We start from the raw sequence: 14,185 nt of genomic DNA, 5'->3' as shown, positions 1-14,185 counted from the left end.
ACAAAGAAATGAATTAGATGACCTTACGGGATTTTTCTGTGCCTATATTCTGTTAATCTATGCCAGAATATATTCTACATTTAAATTTATGTAGTAGGCTACACACACATTTCCATAAAATATGTGACTATCCGTGTGCTGTTTCCTTTCTAGTTGACAGAATATACTATAAAAGTCAACCTCAATCATTACAGAGGACGCCTAAGATAAACTACCACTTATGTGGAAATATCCAAACTAAGTCCAGCTGCAAAGCCAAGTAAAGAATGCTTCGGTGTAGAGTTTTTTGTTTATGACATACTGTCTTTGGTGTGTTCGCAAATCTAGCAGATTTTCTACTAATTCAAAGTTGACTTAGTATTTTTTATTGTGATTATTTGCTATAGTAAGTTTCTATAAAGCTGAAAAACACAGTAAGAGATTGTAGTCTCTGATCCTAGAAACCCACATTTTAAAAGACACCAAAGATAATTATGGGCAAGGATTGTGAACCTGAAAGATCACTTCAGTTACCATAAATATACTGGCTAATTGGAAAAGGCAGATTGGAATGTGTGTTCTGATGCTCACGTAATCCAGGGTCTCTTTGGACCAACCAGCTTGATCCAGGTTCGTGCTCAGTTTATGAGATATTTCACTAAGTCTACCATGGTGTGTGGATTTTGAAAAGACAATTACAGTTAATTAAATGGTGAAGTATTGAAGTGTCATGAAAAATACTTGCTTCCAGTTATCAAAATCAGCATTGTAAATATAATGGCAATAATGAAATGAAGAAAGTTAAATTTGCTGTTAAACTTGACACCATCTTACTTGCTTGAGAGGAGAGAGGGGGAAAACATATTTCTACTAATCTAGCAGAAATATGCCTTGAATAGCTATGGAAAGCTAAACTCAGCAGTCATTGTGAAGCCGTATAGATTGTCTTCAGCCCTCTCCAAATGGTGTTGAGACCTCTGCCAGATGCTGCAGGTCCAAGTCACATTTTGGTTTGCACACAGAAATTATTATTTTCTAATAGTTAAGATATTGTATTACCAATGCAGCAGACAGGTGACGTTAAAGGAATAGCAAAATTATTAAATGGGAAGACTTGCCATCCTTGCGTATTGATGAGTTGGGCTTCAGATGCACAAGGCCTTGACTGGACTGCCTGAGACACTGGTGCTGCCCCCAGCTGTGCTCCTGCTGGAACCTAATCCTGCTCATCAGACAGCGTAAGGACTCGGGAACAGCCGAAGGGAGCTCTTTGTCATATTGCAAAAGATAAAAAGGTGAAACACTCATATCTCATTAACAATGTAAACAACATGAATCTTTTGGTTTCTACTATTTCCTTTCAGACGCTTTGAAACAGATGATCAAAATGTAATAACAATCAATGTATTTTAAATGTCACTTCCATTACCTTCATTCAATTTAATCAAGACATGCCATCATTTTCCAGGTGGATTAATCTTATTAAGTAGTTATGTGGCTAATGTAATGTAGATCTTAATTAACACGTTAGCAAGCAGAAGTATTAATATGGACGCTATGAAGGCTTGCAGATGTGGTCTTCTGAAAATATACCAGGCTCTAGGGCTGTCTCAGCAGAAGCAAAGTATTTGACTAAGTTCAGCGGAACAGAAGAGGAGTTTTATTTTCGTGATTGTGTTGATGGTGATAGTATGAGTTGCTGTGTTTAAGGTTAGGTGATGAAGTGTATTGTATACCATCAGAGGTGATTGTTATGTTGATGTAGAAATTCATGCTAGTGTATATTTGTTCTTTGTGAAATGCAGTGAACTAACAGATCTTAATGTCATTTCTGTTATAACTTGCTTTTGATTCTGAAAACAATGAATCTTATGAAGCTATGCTCACATGAATGTGAGGATGTGCCTAAATTTTTAGGTGTATCAGGGTATTAAGGCATGTTTCTTAATTCTACCTGCAGGGCCAGATTGTTTGGCTGCAGCTAAGACAGAGCAGCGCTCTTAAGCAAGCACTCTCTGCAGAATTTCTTTCCTTTTGCCACAGTAGAAATATGGGATTCTGACCAGCAAACCTGAGGTTTTGATTTTGTTTCAGAAGCTGTTTTACTGGACTTGTGAAAGCTCATACAAATTCAGAAGCTTCCTTCCTCCTCACTTCACAAAATAGAGCTCATTAGTACCCCAGCATCTTCAGCATAACTGAAGTTCAAGATGTGTCATAGCAGCTTCTCCAGACAAACTCTCATTTCCTGGCTTTTTACTTTATTATAGCTCTGGGAATTTCTTTTGCATCAGCAGTCAATCTATTGTACACATTTCAAAAAGAATCTGTTTTCACTTGGGTCCTAAGGCACTGAGGTATTAGTAGCAGATATTTTGAAGCAGAAGTTCATATAGGAAGTGATCAGTGTGGTAATAGTGCATAGCACTGATGTTTTGGGTTTTTTTTCCACTGAAGAAATTTGTGTAGAAAAGGCATTTCCTACTTTTTTTGTTCGCTTTTCTGAAACAATAAGAAATGTCTGGTCATATAAGTAGCTATTTACCTGAGGAAAAAATCAAGCTATCATTGAAAACCATAGTAATTCCCACACATTCTTGTTTGACAAAAAGTCAGTGGAGCGTATTTTTATATGGAATGGTTTCCTTTACACAGCTGTACCGCAAATTTCTTTGGAATTCTGAGTCATCTGTGAAAATCCCTAACTATATAACAAACAACAACAGAAAAATAGATAAAAAGAACAGGAAAGCTATGTCTGCAGCAGTGATTTCTAAGAGATGCAGAGGTACAGGAAGAGAAGTGAAAGAGAATTCTCTTTAACCAGCACTGGTGATATTTATTACTTGTCTTTAATTTGAAATTGTCCAGACTATCTTGGTAGTTCATTATGGATCCGTTGGAATGGTTATTCTGCTAGATATTTTTCAAGAGTGTTATCAAGACGCAATTTACAGTCATCACCGTTACAAAGGCACACAGTCAAAGCGCTGGAGTTAATTGCTATTTAAATGTGATGTCTGTAGCGTGACACTGCTGGTAGCCAGATTTCATTTTTATTTTTTTAATTTTAACTACAGTTTGGGAGAGGAGCCTATAATAAATACTCAAGTATATCTGGTTTCAGTGTAGATACAGTTCTGCCTCCGTAGCTGACACTGCTTGACATCAGTTAAATTAAAGGCTGACTGGGCATGTCCTATCAGCTGCCACCTTCAGACTGACCTCCAGCTCACAGATGAGGCCTGCTGACAAGTTAGCAGGGGGAGTTTGCATTGCTGTTGTCATGTGTGGCCTATTTGATAGCTTCAAAGGCAAATATACTTGAGTGCTAAAACAGTCTTTTCAAATGTATATGCCAAAATAGTAATTCAACTGAGTAAATAACACAGCAGTTTAAATGAATAAGTGTTATTTAGTTGATAAATATATGTTTGACTGAGTGATTGAAATGGCTCCCCTGGGTAAGATGAAGAAGTATGCTTTTAAAACTCTCTTTTGTAGATGCTTATAGAGAGCAAATCACAGGAAAAAAAAAATCAAGTATCCATGGCGCTGTGAGATAAACAGACTAACTCCAAAACAGTCACCCACAGCAGAGATAATGATGTTGGGATTTATTTGTTCACGGTAGCATGAGTTGTTTGGGTTAGTCTTTCTTCCCAGATTTGTCAGTTTGTCACATCTGTAACTTCACTTAAATGCAGTTGATGTTCTTTGAATGTGATCTGCAGTGGTCCGTCAAAATGGAAGAGCTTCTAAAAATAGCTGGAGGGAGCGAGTCAGGTGGCAAGATACATTCTCTACATCAGGAGGTGAAGACTGAAAGGAGCTATAAAAAAAGTTTACGTTAAGAGTCTCTAGAGACAGAGTTTATAAGTGAAGCTGTTAGTGCAGAAAAAGCCATTGCAAATATAAAGCTAGGATCATGTTCTGCTTTTCAGGTTTAAAAAAATAAACTTAAGCCTATTGACTAATAAAAGAGGTTCAGTGGTCATATCTACTTTGCATTTCATTTCTGTATTTTAACTTGGGGAGGAAGGAACATGAAGAGGCCGATGGTAAGACACCTCCTGTAGTATTTTTACATGACTGCTCTGCGTTACTCATCTTCAAGGTGAGAATTTTTAATAGGTCATTGTTAATATTTCTATTTCACAAGTAGTCATCTGAGAACGTCAAGATCGTGACCAGCTGAGGTGCGCTGGCTGTGTCAAAGCAAGGACTAGAACCAAGACGCTCTCACTAGTTGTGTGTCTCATACCGACGAGAGTAACTGAGCAGGAAGTTATGAGAGTATGATTCAAAAATGCACAATCTTTAGAGCTCTGATAGCTTGCTAGACTTAAAACTTTTTAAGTTGTTAGTTAAACTTGCAAATATAAAACTTACATTTTAGTGCAACTTCAAGCATTTCTAATTTGTGTTATTTCAGCATTGTAATGTGGAGCCATAAAAACAGGATCTCATGTAATAAATTCTTAAAAGCAAAAATAAGGATGCCTTTCAGCATGCCGGAGGTGAGGCAGCAGTTGTTTCTCACAGATGTGGCATGGACAGGATGTAGAGCAGAGGCATGCCATACTACAAAAATACAGACTTGGAAACAAGGGGTCGTCCATCCTTTCCATTCCTTGTTGTAGTTTAAATATAGCTTGATCACTTGTGATAGTTGCTCATCTAACCTGCTCATAAAATCCTCTGCTGTGTTGAACCCCTACAGCTGTAACGGTTCTCTTCCTAGGTAGACTTTCCTGAGACACTGAGATGTTTCAGGAGGAGTGGTTTGGACGGCTAGAAATAGGATCACTTATGTTGTAGAGCAAAAAAAGAGCATCTGTGGGGAGATGCTTCCAAAGACAATGCCAAACTGAACTGAATCTTTTCAGGATTAGGAACCTGAATTATGTCTCTAGGCTGATTGATAATTACAAATTAAATTGTCTCGTCTGCAGTTTTCACCAATTTTTAAGCTAATAACTTCAGGATTTTCATGAGAAATATAAAGGAATGGTCTTTTTCTAATAACTTTTTGTTGGGAAAGTTTGACATCTGATATATTTGTTTAGCTGTGAGGTGCATGCTGAAGTAGTGTGAATGTAACTCTGGTTCTCTTGATGACTGGAATATTCTCCTTTTAGCTTAATTGATGTATTTGAGGATTCTCGACTCCTGAAAAATGCCCTTTCCCAGATAGAAACAGAAAATAAAATTTTGGAAAACCAAAGGAGGCTAAGGCTAAATTTAAACAGAAATACTAAAACTTGAGCCTCCATAAGAATTACTTTTATTTGCAAAGCTATAATTCTGGGGAATATATACTCAGCAGACTAGGAAGCAATGTAATTAGGAAAAGCCATTGATGGTGGTGTTTTGGAGCTGCTTTAATAGCCAATGAAACCTTAATCTCCAACATAGACCATGGTGGCCTTGCCATTTGCATGCTCAGTAAGCTTGCTGCACTGGATAAAAGTGAGGTACAATGGCTGAAGCAATATTCAGTATAATTTCTAGTTGATGTAGGTGAAAAACACGTGACTTGGTAATTTGTAAACCAGATGTATGCATGAGGGCATTCTAACACCACATCACTTAAAGTGTGCTGACAAGGATTCGTTTTTCTAAAACTTACTCTGTGGCATAGACCATTTATGTGTGTCAGTAGCTGTATCGGTACTTAATAGCCCTGAGATGTATGTGTTTATATATATATATTTATATATATATATGTTATGTTATATGTATGTTTATGATATGAGGTAAGTGACTATAAGCTGCTTATTTTTTAGCTAATTGGGATATTAGATTTGTGGTGCTAATACAAGCCATATCTCTGAATGTACATGACCACTGCTCCACTGAAGTCTAGAACTGTAGTAAAAAGTAAAAAATATTACATATATACTGTATTAAAAAGTATAAAGTATTGCTTAAAAAGAAACTAAATGAGAAGCAGATTCCAACATGGGGGGAGGCTTCTGATTTCAAACGGATCTAAGCTCCAGATTCCCACCAGTTTTATGCGCGGATTTCAGAAATAGATTACATTTACTGACTTCAGAATTCTTTATGTCAAAGATTTCCACTAGCTTCTGTGGACTAGAGCAGCTCTATTGTAGTCATGAAATAAACCAAATTGAAAAAATACATAATTGGAAAATATATAATTTTTCCTTTCTTTGCAGCCTGTCTTTGCAGCTTCTTCTGCTTTCTTTTTTTTGTTAGTGCTGTGATGTTATTGTAGACCCATTAACATAGAAAATGAAAAAACAAACAAGTTGCCCCAAACTGTATAGCAGTTGGTATTCAGAGCATTCTTTTACCATTTCAAAACACTGCTGACAGAATACCTGTTTCGTTATGTACAAGTGTAAGTGCTGCTAACATAGATAATTTGGAATCTATAATTGAAACCATGCTATTGCAGCTCTCAAATAAAGATAGTCAAGACAGAAAAGCTGTTATGTACTTACCTGCTGGAAGTATATGTCGTTCTTTGCCATCCTGTTACATTCATACAGCGCTGGAATGTATTCCAAAAGTAACTTGCCAGTTATTGAAAATAGCATTACACCATGAAAAAAAAATGAAGTAAATATTGAGCTTTTAACAAACATTGTCACATTGTATCAGAGGTATCGCTACCATCCAGTGTGTGTTAATAGTTATATTAATGATACCTTTCAATTTCTGCTATTGTTAACAGATATTTTCTGTGGTTTTCTGGTCTTTATAGCGTCTGTTGTAATAATTTTAAAATTAATTTATCACCATGTTGTTTGGAAATATGGAACACAAAATCAAACATTGCTATATACTGTAGCTTGAAGGCACTGCTAACTCCTCACGTATCGCGCTCCATGTTTAAAATACGTGTAGCCTCAGAACCGTCCTGTTCAGCTGAGAACGGAAGGGATTTGCACCATGTTTTAAAGGTTGACTGTTTCATGGGCTGGAAGCCAGAGCACTCAACCAGAAAGGTCTTGTATCTTGTCTTCAATAATGCATGCTGAAGAACCATCGAATGATGGATTTTAATTAACCGCAGCACGAGGGAGAAACACTTGCAGGTAGTCCCTGCTTCAGGCAGAGAGAGCTTAAAAGGCAGCACATTGAGTTGTACTAACTTTGTTTCAAGAGGGAGAAGATGCATGTTAGAGTACAGACACTGTCCTCTAAATCCTTTTCTGTGCATTTCATTTCTTCTGTCAACTCTCTCGTCTATGACCTGGAGTTTATTGGACTACTTTACTATATAAAACAATGGTAATAAAAATTTGCAATCAGTTCATTTAGATGGAAGTCACCTCTTCCGTTCACCTTTCTGATACGTTTGGGTTTTTTTTTATACCCTGGTTGCGTACAAGATGCAGCTGAAAAGAGCACAGGAAGATTCGTATGTGCTTAATTGACTCTACTGTTACTATATTTGATCGGTAAAGAGCAATCGCAGAATTAAAGGGTTGGAGGGATTAGAAGATTGCAGGTGCTCCACAGAAAAAGGTTCACAGCCTTCTTAGTTCAAATATAGGGGCCAAATTCTTACGTACTGGTTGGAACAGCAGGCAAATTGCATCAGAATAAGAAAGGAAAGTTACAGTTTGATATAAAAGGTGACATTGCCACAGATGTTCATCTTGAATGAATAAAAATACCTGTATTAAAAGCCATTATCTCATTTGATTTATATTTGCTTTTGTTTTATAGGACCATGGGTCACTAGGAATAGCAGCATAGATAGCGGAGAAACAGAAGTCGGCCGCAGGGTCACCCAGGAGGTGCCCCCTGGAGTTTTTTGGCGGTCTCAGATCCATATCAGCCAGCCGCAGTTTCTGAAGTTCAACATATCCTTAGGGAAGGATGCTCTTTTTGGTGTTTATATAAGAAGAGGACTCCCACCATCACATGCCCAGGTACTTTATCAATGTATTTGTTGGCTTTAAATGTCAAAACGCAAAAGCTTAGAGCATCTATGTTAGATTTATGTTGGAGCTTATGGAGCTCAAGTTTAGCGATTCTGTGCAGTATCCTGGGAATTACTTAATTTGTGATATTTGACTGAACACCCTGATATTAAGATTTCTAGGTTATTACATACCTCAACAGTACATAGCTAAAAGAAGTAATCAATGATGATGATCTTGCCATTCAGGTTTTTAAAATAACTTGCAGTTTGGCACGCAAGGTTTTGAGACAAAACACCTCTGACAAAATCTTGGCACCAATTGGGATAAACCTATCCAATTATACACCAGTCAAAAATGATGAGTGGTGATGGTCAAACTCACAGTATCAAAGCACTGTCTACAGTTGGAATGCATGCACAGCTAGATGTGGTAACATATAATTTTCTGTCTTCATACAAGTTTTAATCTCCACAGGCTGTTGGAATGGCATTGCTGGGTTATGCAACAGATTTTGGCATCACTGCTACCCAGCCATATTAGAGAACATAATGCAGTGGCCATGAGTTTGAGAGCTTTAATTTTACTACTTTTCCCTCAAGGACGGTATTTAGGTATAATATCTGACTCAGATATGGGGCAAATCTTGCAGCTGGGAAACCCAGTTCTTCTTGATTTCTAACCAGCCTCAGAGATGAAAACTCAGTAACACTGCATTTTTACAGTGACCCTGTAGTACAGAGCTAAGGGCTGTAGGTAAAGATATTTTTAAAGTTAGTGAGACCAACCTTAAGTGTTTTTCTTCTAGGTTGTGCAGCGGGTGTTTTAATTTCTTTGCTGTGAGAAGATATAGCCATATTTTCTGTTAAAGGGAGAAATTTTTTTATTATATTGAAAACTCATTAATGGGAATCAAAGGATTCCTATTTACTTAGATTAGAACTGTAATGAGAAATAATATGTTTGCAGTTACACGTACTAAAAGGAAAGAGCCTCCATTCTTTAGAGAGCAAGGGAAGCAGAAATAGCAACCAGCTTTCGGAAAGGACCCCTTCCTTCATGCATATCCTTGCTGCTAAAAATCGGTTCTTCATTCAGAAATTATCACCTAAACTTAAAATGCTTTGTTTAGTGTATGATTTCCAAAAAGCAAATGTAGAACTCCGTGATCCCTTTTGGGAAAGCCCCATTTAACATTTCTAGATGCCTTGCCCTAATTTGCAGAGCACTGCTACTACTTTTTTTTTTTTTCATTTGGCAAAGCAGACTGCAATTACATAAATGGTTAAAACGCATGATCTAAGCTAAAAGCCCAGAGGCTTTAACATAATTGCATTGCTATGTGTTGCCTGCAAGGAGATAGCAACCCTAAGTGAACTGTGTCCGTGTGCTTGCACAAACTCACAGTACAAACAGTGAACCAATTAATTGTCTGGGGAAAACTGCACTTAGATTAACTGAATTTTGGATCTGCTTCCCAATGTGAGGCAAATTTATAAAACTATTCTGCATTGCCTCTTGTTCCTTGGTGTTTATTATTGCCTGTAGTCTGAATTGAGAATGAAAAATCTTTAAACAGAGTTGGGAGGAAAGCAGAAAAGAGGTTTACATGGGTTTATGACCTCTACTTCTAAGAAGTTGTGAACAAGGAGCTTTGACTATCCAAACTCCATCAGCTTCCTGTAGTATGCTATTTTAAAATGTTCTGCGAGTTATTGAATGGATATATCCGACTGGTGCCAATTAAGGATCAGCAGTCCACAACCCAGGGAGGGGAGGGCCAGCGGTCAGTTTTCCCTATAGCTAGAGGTTAGCATACAGCATCCTGAAGTTCTGTACAAAGACTAGATAAATTAGGGAAATCGTAGAGGGCTGCTGACTCATTTTCAGTCATTGCCAGACATCCATGCAACACAGAAGATATCCACAGAGAATATGTTCCAGGGTGGGAGCCTTTCTTAAGAATGTTTTGATTTTGGCTGTATTGCTTCAATATGTTGTCTTGAGGGCAAAATTATGTCTATGGATATTTAACTGTTGCAATGAGGTAGTGGTATAACTCATGGAGCATGTCTGGTTTAATTCAGAATTTTGGTGCTCACTTCCCCTGCTATTCCACCATGAAACAAACAGCAATTTAGTTGAGGAAAACAAACAAAAGTATAAATCATGAAGTGAAAATGGCTTAAAGCAACCAAAGCTCCTAAGCAATCATCAAGGTTTGCTATAAATGCAAGTTAATTATAATTGTCTGGCTAAGACGTGATGGAGGTATGCCCGTATCTTTTACAAGAAATATAGTTGGATGTAACTGGTAGTACAAATTACTTTTTTAATTCGAGCTGAACTTTAATTTCTATTGCACTGTGATCAAATGTATTTGTTCTAGGTTTCATTATGATGTTCTCATCTGAGAAGGCTATGATCAGGCAAAGTTTCACTTCTTTCTTTCGCTCCACCTTATGTGGATAGGATATAAATTTTGAGACCTTTCTGTTAAATTAAATAATGAGAGATATCAGCTGTGTTTCCTACTGATCTGGATTCCTTCTCAGATAACCTGTTTTCCAGTCTTCGGAGGAGCAATTCCAATCCTCTTCCATAACCGGAGTTAATGAAATCTACCAGTATAATCTGCAGAATTGCTTTCCCATATTCATGCAGGGTCCTGGTGCTTGTCAACAGGGTGGTACAGCAGAAGATTGCTTGGCATTTTTGCCCAGCGATCAGAATTCAGCCAAGCTGCTACCAAGAGAAATAATTTTAGAAAAAGAAAGGCAAGCTGTTACAGACCTGAGTTAGTGAAAAGAAGCCTTGTTCAGACAGAAAGGAGCAGAATGGCTTTGCGTTAATGAAAATAGTCTAAAGTTGACACCAGACGATATTTTAAAATTGAAATTTAAAATCCTTGTTTCTGCAGGTTAGGGACATGAGCTGTAAAGCAGTGAACAACTGCACTTGACAGTTCATCACTGATCAGCGCTGATATGTCAAGCCAAGTAAAATCCTTTGTGGGAGCAAGTCAATAATCAGCAAATTAGGTACATGATTAACCTGAGACAACAAGATGCAGTTCCTGTCTGAGAGCCCTGCTGAGATTTAACCTTCTCAGTGTTACTGTTTAGCCAATATTCCAAATGCCTGGTTTAGTCAGTCAAACTGATGTAGCTGTAAACTTGTCTAGAAGCAGCCTTGTGTGCCATGTGCATCGGGAATCGAGCTCTAGAGGAGAGGTAAAAATGCAGTTTTGCGTGGAAAGCAGACTAGGAGCAGGAATGCATTGCTTTCAAGCAAGATTCTTCCAACCTGTGCAGTACTGCATAGAAATAACAAAATACACATTGCAGCCTTGAATGATCAATAGGAAATGAGTAGAGGATAGTCATATTAATAAAATTGATAATGTGCAGAAAATGAACTGTAAATGTCAAATAATGCATGAAGTGACTCTACAGAGATTACAGCAATTATGATGTTACTACACGTTGGTAGAACATTCCAAATGATGCATGAAATAAGGTAACCTTATAGAAACATCACTGTTATGTCTGGAGAAGGCAGTGCACGGAGTTGCGGTGTTTTCATTTCCAGCAGAGTGTTTCATACTTACAAATTTTTCATGTCAAAATGAAAACTGTTTTCATTTAGACCAGGAAATGGCTTTATTTGAAACAACTTGAATAGCTGGGGAGCTTCAGTGTTACCTTGGTTTTTAGCCAGTGGTCAAACACACTTCGGTGCTCTGACCACTGAAAAGTTACCTGCTGGCAGCTGTGCTGTTATTACTGAGTGCTGTGCTGCATTGTACTGGTTGTGTTGTGTCACATTCAAATGTTGAAACAAGTCGGTTGGCTGTCACTGTGGGTATCAGATGTTTCATGGGTGTATTTTAATGAATAATTACCAACTGGATTTTATGAAGAACTGATTTTAAAGCACTTTGCAAACAAGTTTCCCTGACATATGTTTTCTTGGCTGCTTAGGTCTTACAGGGCTTTGGCATAAAGACGAATGCTAGCCACAACGGCAAACATGGTTTTTCCTTCCTCCCGCCCCGTTTGAATATGCATCCATTATTAAGATAAGAGCTCTAAGAAATCTTTCTTTTCAATTCCTAATTTCAAACACTGTTAGGGATTTTGTGGAGGCATGCAAATAGTTTCAAATCTAAGAAAAACACAAAGATTATGCAGGCTGTCTGCGTTTTCAGTCTTGACCCCTGCAAGCTCTCTTTGCTTCACCGTGCTTTGGCAACCAGTTCGCTTCCTGCGGGCACCTGGGCTCGATCGATCTGTGCTATACGGATGGCGTTGTGCAGCGTGGTCACTACTGTACACGTCAAGTTCCAAAACCGTTTTGCTGCCTCCCCATGGTTACTGGAAAAAGAAAGTCCTTGTTAGCCTATGAATAAAATGCCCCAGTGGAGGATAGAAAGCACTGAATGGAGAAATTCTAAAAACAAATTGCCCAGAAAGAACTTAGTATGAGATTTAGGTTTGTAAATAAAAGTATGCAGTAGGGTTTTGGTATGCTGTGTAGTAAAAATAAACTCACTGACAATCTGAATCTGGAATTTCTTCAGAGAAGTAGGCTGGCAAGTCACTTGCTTATATGGAGCTTTAATCATAGTAAGTACTCCGCCCTGCAAAGCTGAACTCAAGGTGCAGTCATTTGGGATTTCTGGTGTATTTTGTTTCTGAGCAGTTTTTCCCATTTTTGTGTGACTTTCAGTATGAAGCCATGAAATATAAAGGATCATTAAAAAAAAAACAAAACCTCAGTGAAACTTCCAAATTACTTGAGACATTTAGTTTGGTTTGACAGATCCATTCCCTAATTCAGGTGATTTAGTTGGCTGTTCCTTAGCAGTTGTGTGTGTTAGATTAAAAATTCTGCAGTTACTTCTTCATGATCATGAAAGTACTTTCATTCTTTTCCTAGATGGGTCTTTTAATCTATGCATATTTGTCAATAAGTAGCTTTAAAGCAAGAGTGATATCTTCAGCACAACATTATATAAAAGCAATTAATCACGCAAGTGTGGTAAATTGGAAAATCAGCTGGGCCACAAGAAGCAAAATGATGATTCAGCCAACCATGTGAAGAAGTCTTATCTGGTTATGAATTCACAGTACCGTCTCGATGACCCTTCAGTCAGGGATTTTAGATTTTGGGGTACATATACCTAGTACTTGCTGACGCGTTAAGATTTGTGCACCTAGGGAACCACCAGCAGATACATTATCTTTCTCCTTTTTCCCTCTGTCCTGAGGAATCCAAAGAGGGATGAAAATGTATTGTTATATTCTGTATCAGTTTGCACCAGTACTTCACCATTCGTAAAGTTATTCAGGTTTAGTCATTTTGCTTTTGCCTGAGCATGCAATAGTTCTTCATAGTTTGATTAAAGAGGGGCAATACCAGTCTTAACTTTACCAAAGTTAAAATTGTAGCCTTATGGGGAGTCATGCCAAGGGACCTGCTCTCACTAGCTCACACCCCATCATTGTGAAAAGAGATTCTGCAGCTAAAATTACTTCAAGCAGTTTCAGCCTGAATACTCTTCTTCCCCTTCGATCTTGCCAACTGCTGAGCCTTCTCCACTATATGAGGTGGAATCGGCATCAAACAGAGGGGAGGCAGAGGAACCTGCCAGCACAAGCAGAGAGGAACAGCATGTTGCCAGTGAGAAATGTCAGCTTTTATTGCTACTTCCTTGGTTGACCCTTTGTGAACCGCTGTTCAAGATTTCTTTTTCCCAAGATGTTGCCCAAGTAATAATATTTCCCAAGGAGGTGATGAGCCTGTCCTTAACCTCTGACTGTTAGACAATAGGTTTTAGCGATATTGCCAAATGTCATTGGTTTAAGAGAGAGAGATATGCGTGTGTGGCACCTCTGACATGCCAGAATTCTCTAAATCTCTGGTGTGCCTTGGCTTAAGTGCACTAATTTACCTAATTTACCTTCTCCTGCAAAAATCCTGTGTGAAAAGGCTCAAGTGGATGGCAGTCTGATATTAACAGTTTGGTGAAACTTTTTATTCCACTTCTACTCTTCCCCACGATTAAAGGCATAGGAAAGAGTGGATAATGCACCTCCTTGACAATAGCTTTCAACATTAGTAGACCTGGGCTCAAATTCCTACCCTGCCATGGATTTCCTCTGTGGCTGCGTATTGGTGTCATAGTTCCACGTGCTTAACAGAAAGGTAACAGTACTTCCATGCTTTTCCCTTTGTTGTAAGGCTAAGTGTATCAAGAACTCTGTACTGCTCATGTATAACTGTTACAAAATTTCAAA

The 14,185-nt window shown here is 38.1% G+C and overlaps 1 protein-coding gene across 4 annotated transcripts in view; it reads left to right on the top strand.

Annotated features, from left to right (window-relative positions):
* Positions 1-14,185, top strand: part of TENM2 (teneurin transmembrane protein 2) — a 1,190,981-nt gene that overhangs the window by 1,061,144 nt on the left and 115,652 nt on the right. For all 4 annotated transcript variants that reach the window (XM_087760050.1, XM_087760049.1, XM_087760052.1 and 1 more), the window contains one exon: positions 7,687-7,892. In XM_087760050.1, coding sequence (XP_087616176.1) covers positions 7,687-7,892 — 206 coding nt within the window. The remainder of the gene's footprint in view (positions 1-7,686; positions 7,893-14,185) is intronic.

The sequence above is a fragment of the Nipponia nippon genome, unplaced genomic scaffold (genome assembly GCF_047370975.1).
Source record: "Nipponia nippon isolate SJK-2023a ecotype South Korea unplaced genomic scaffold, ASM4737097v1 scaffold_21, whole genome shotgun sequence".
Lineage (NCBI taxonomy): Eukaryota > Metazoa > Chordata > Aves > Pelecaniformes > Threskiornithidae > Nipponia > Nipponia nippon.
The sequence above is the reverse complement of the archived record's forward strand: the minus strand, read 5'-3'. Positions and strand labels throughout refer to the sequence as shown.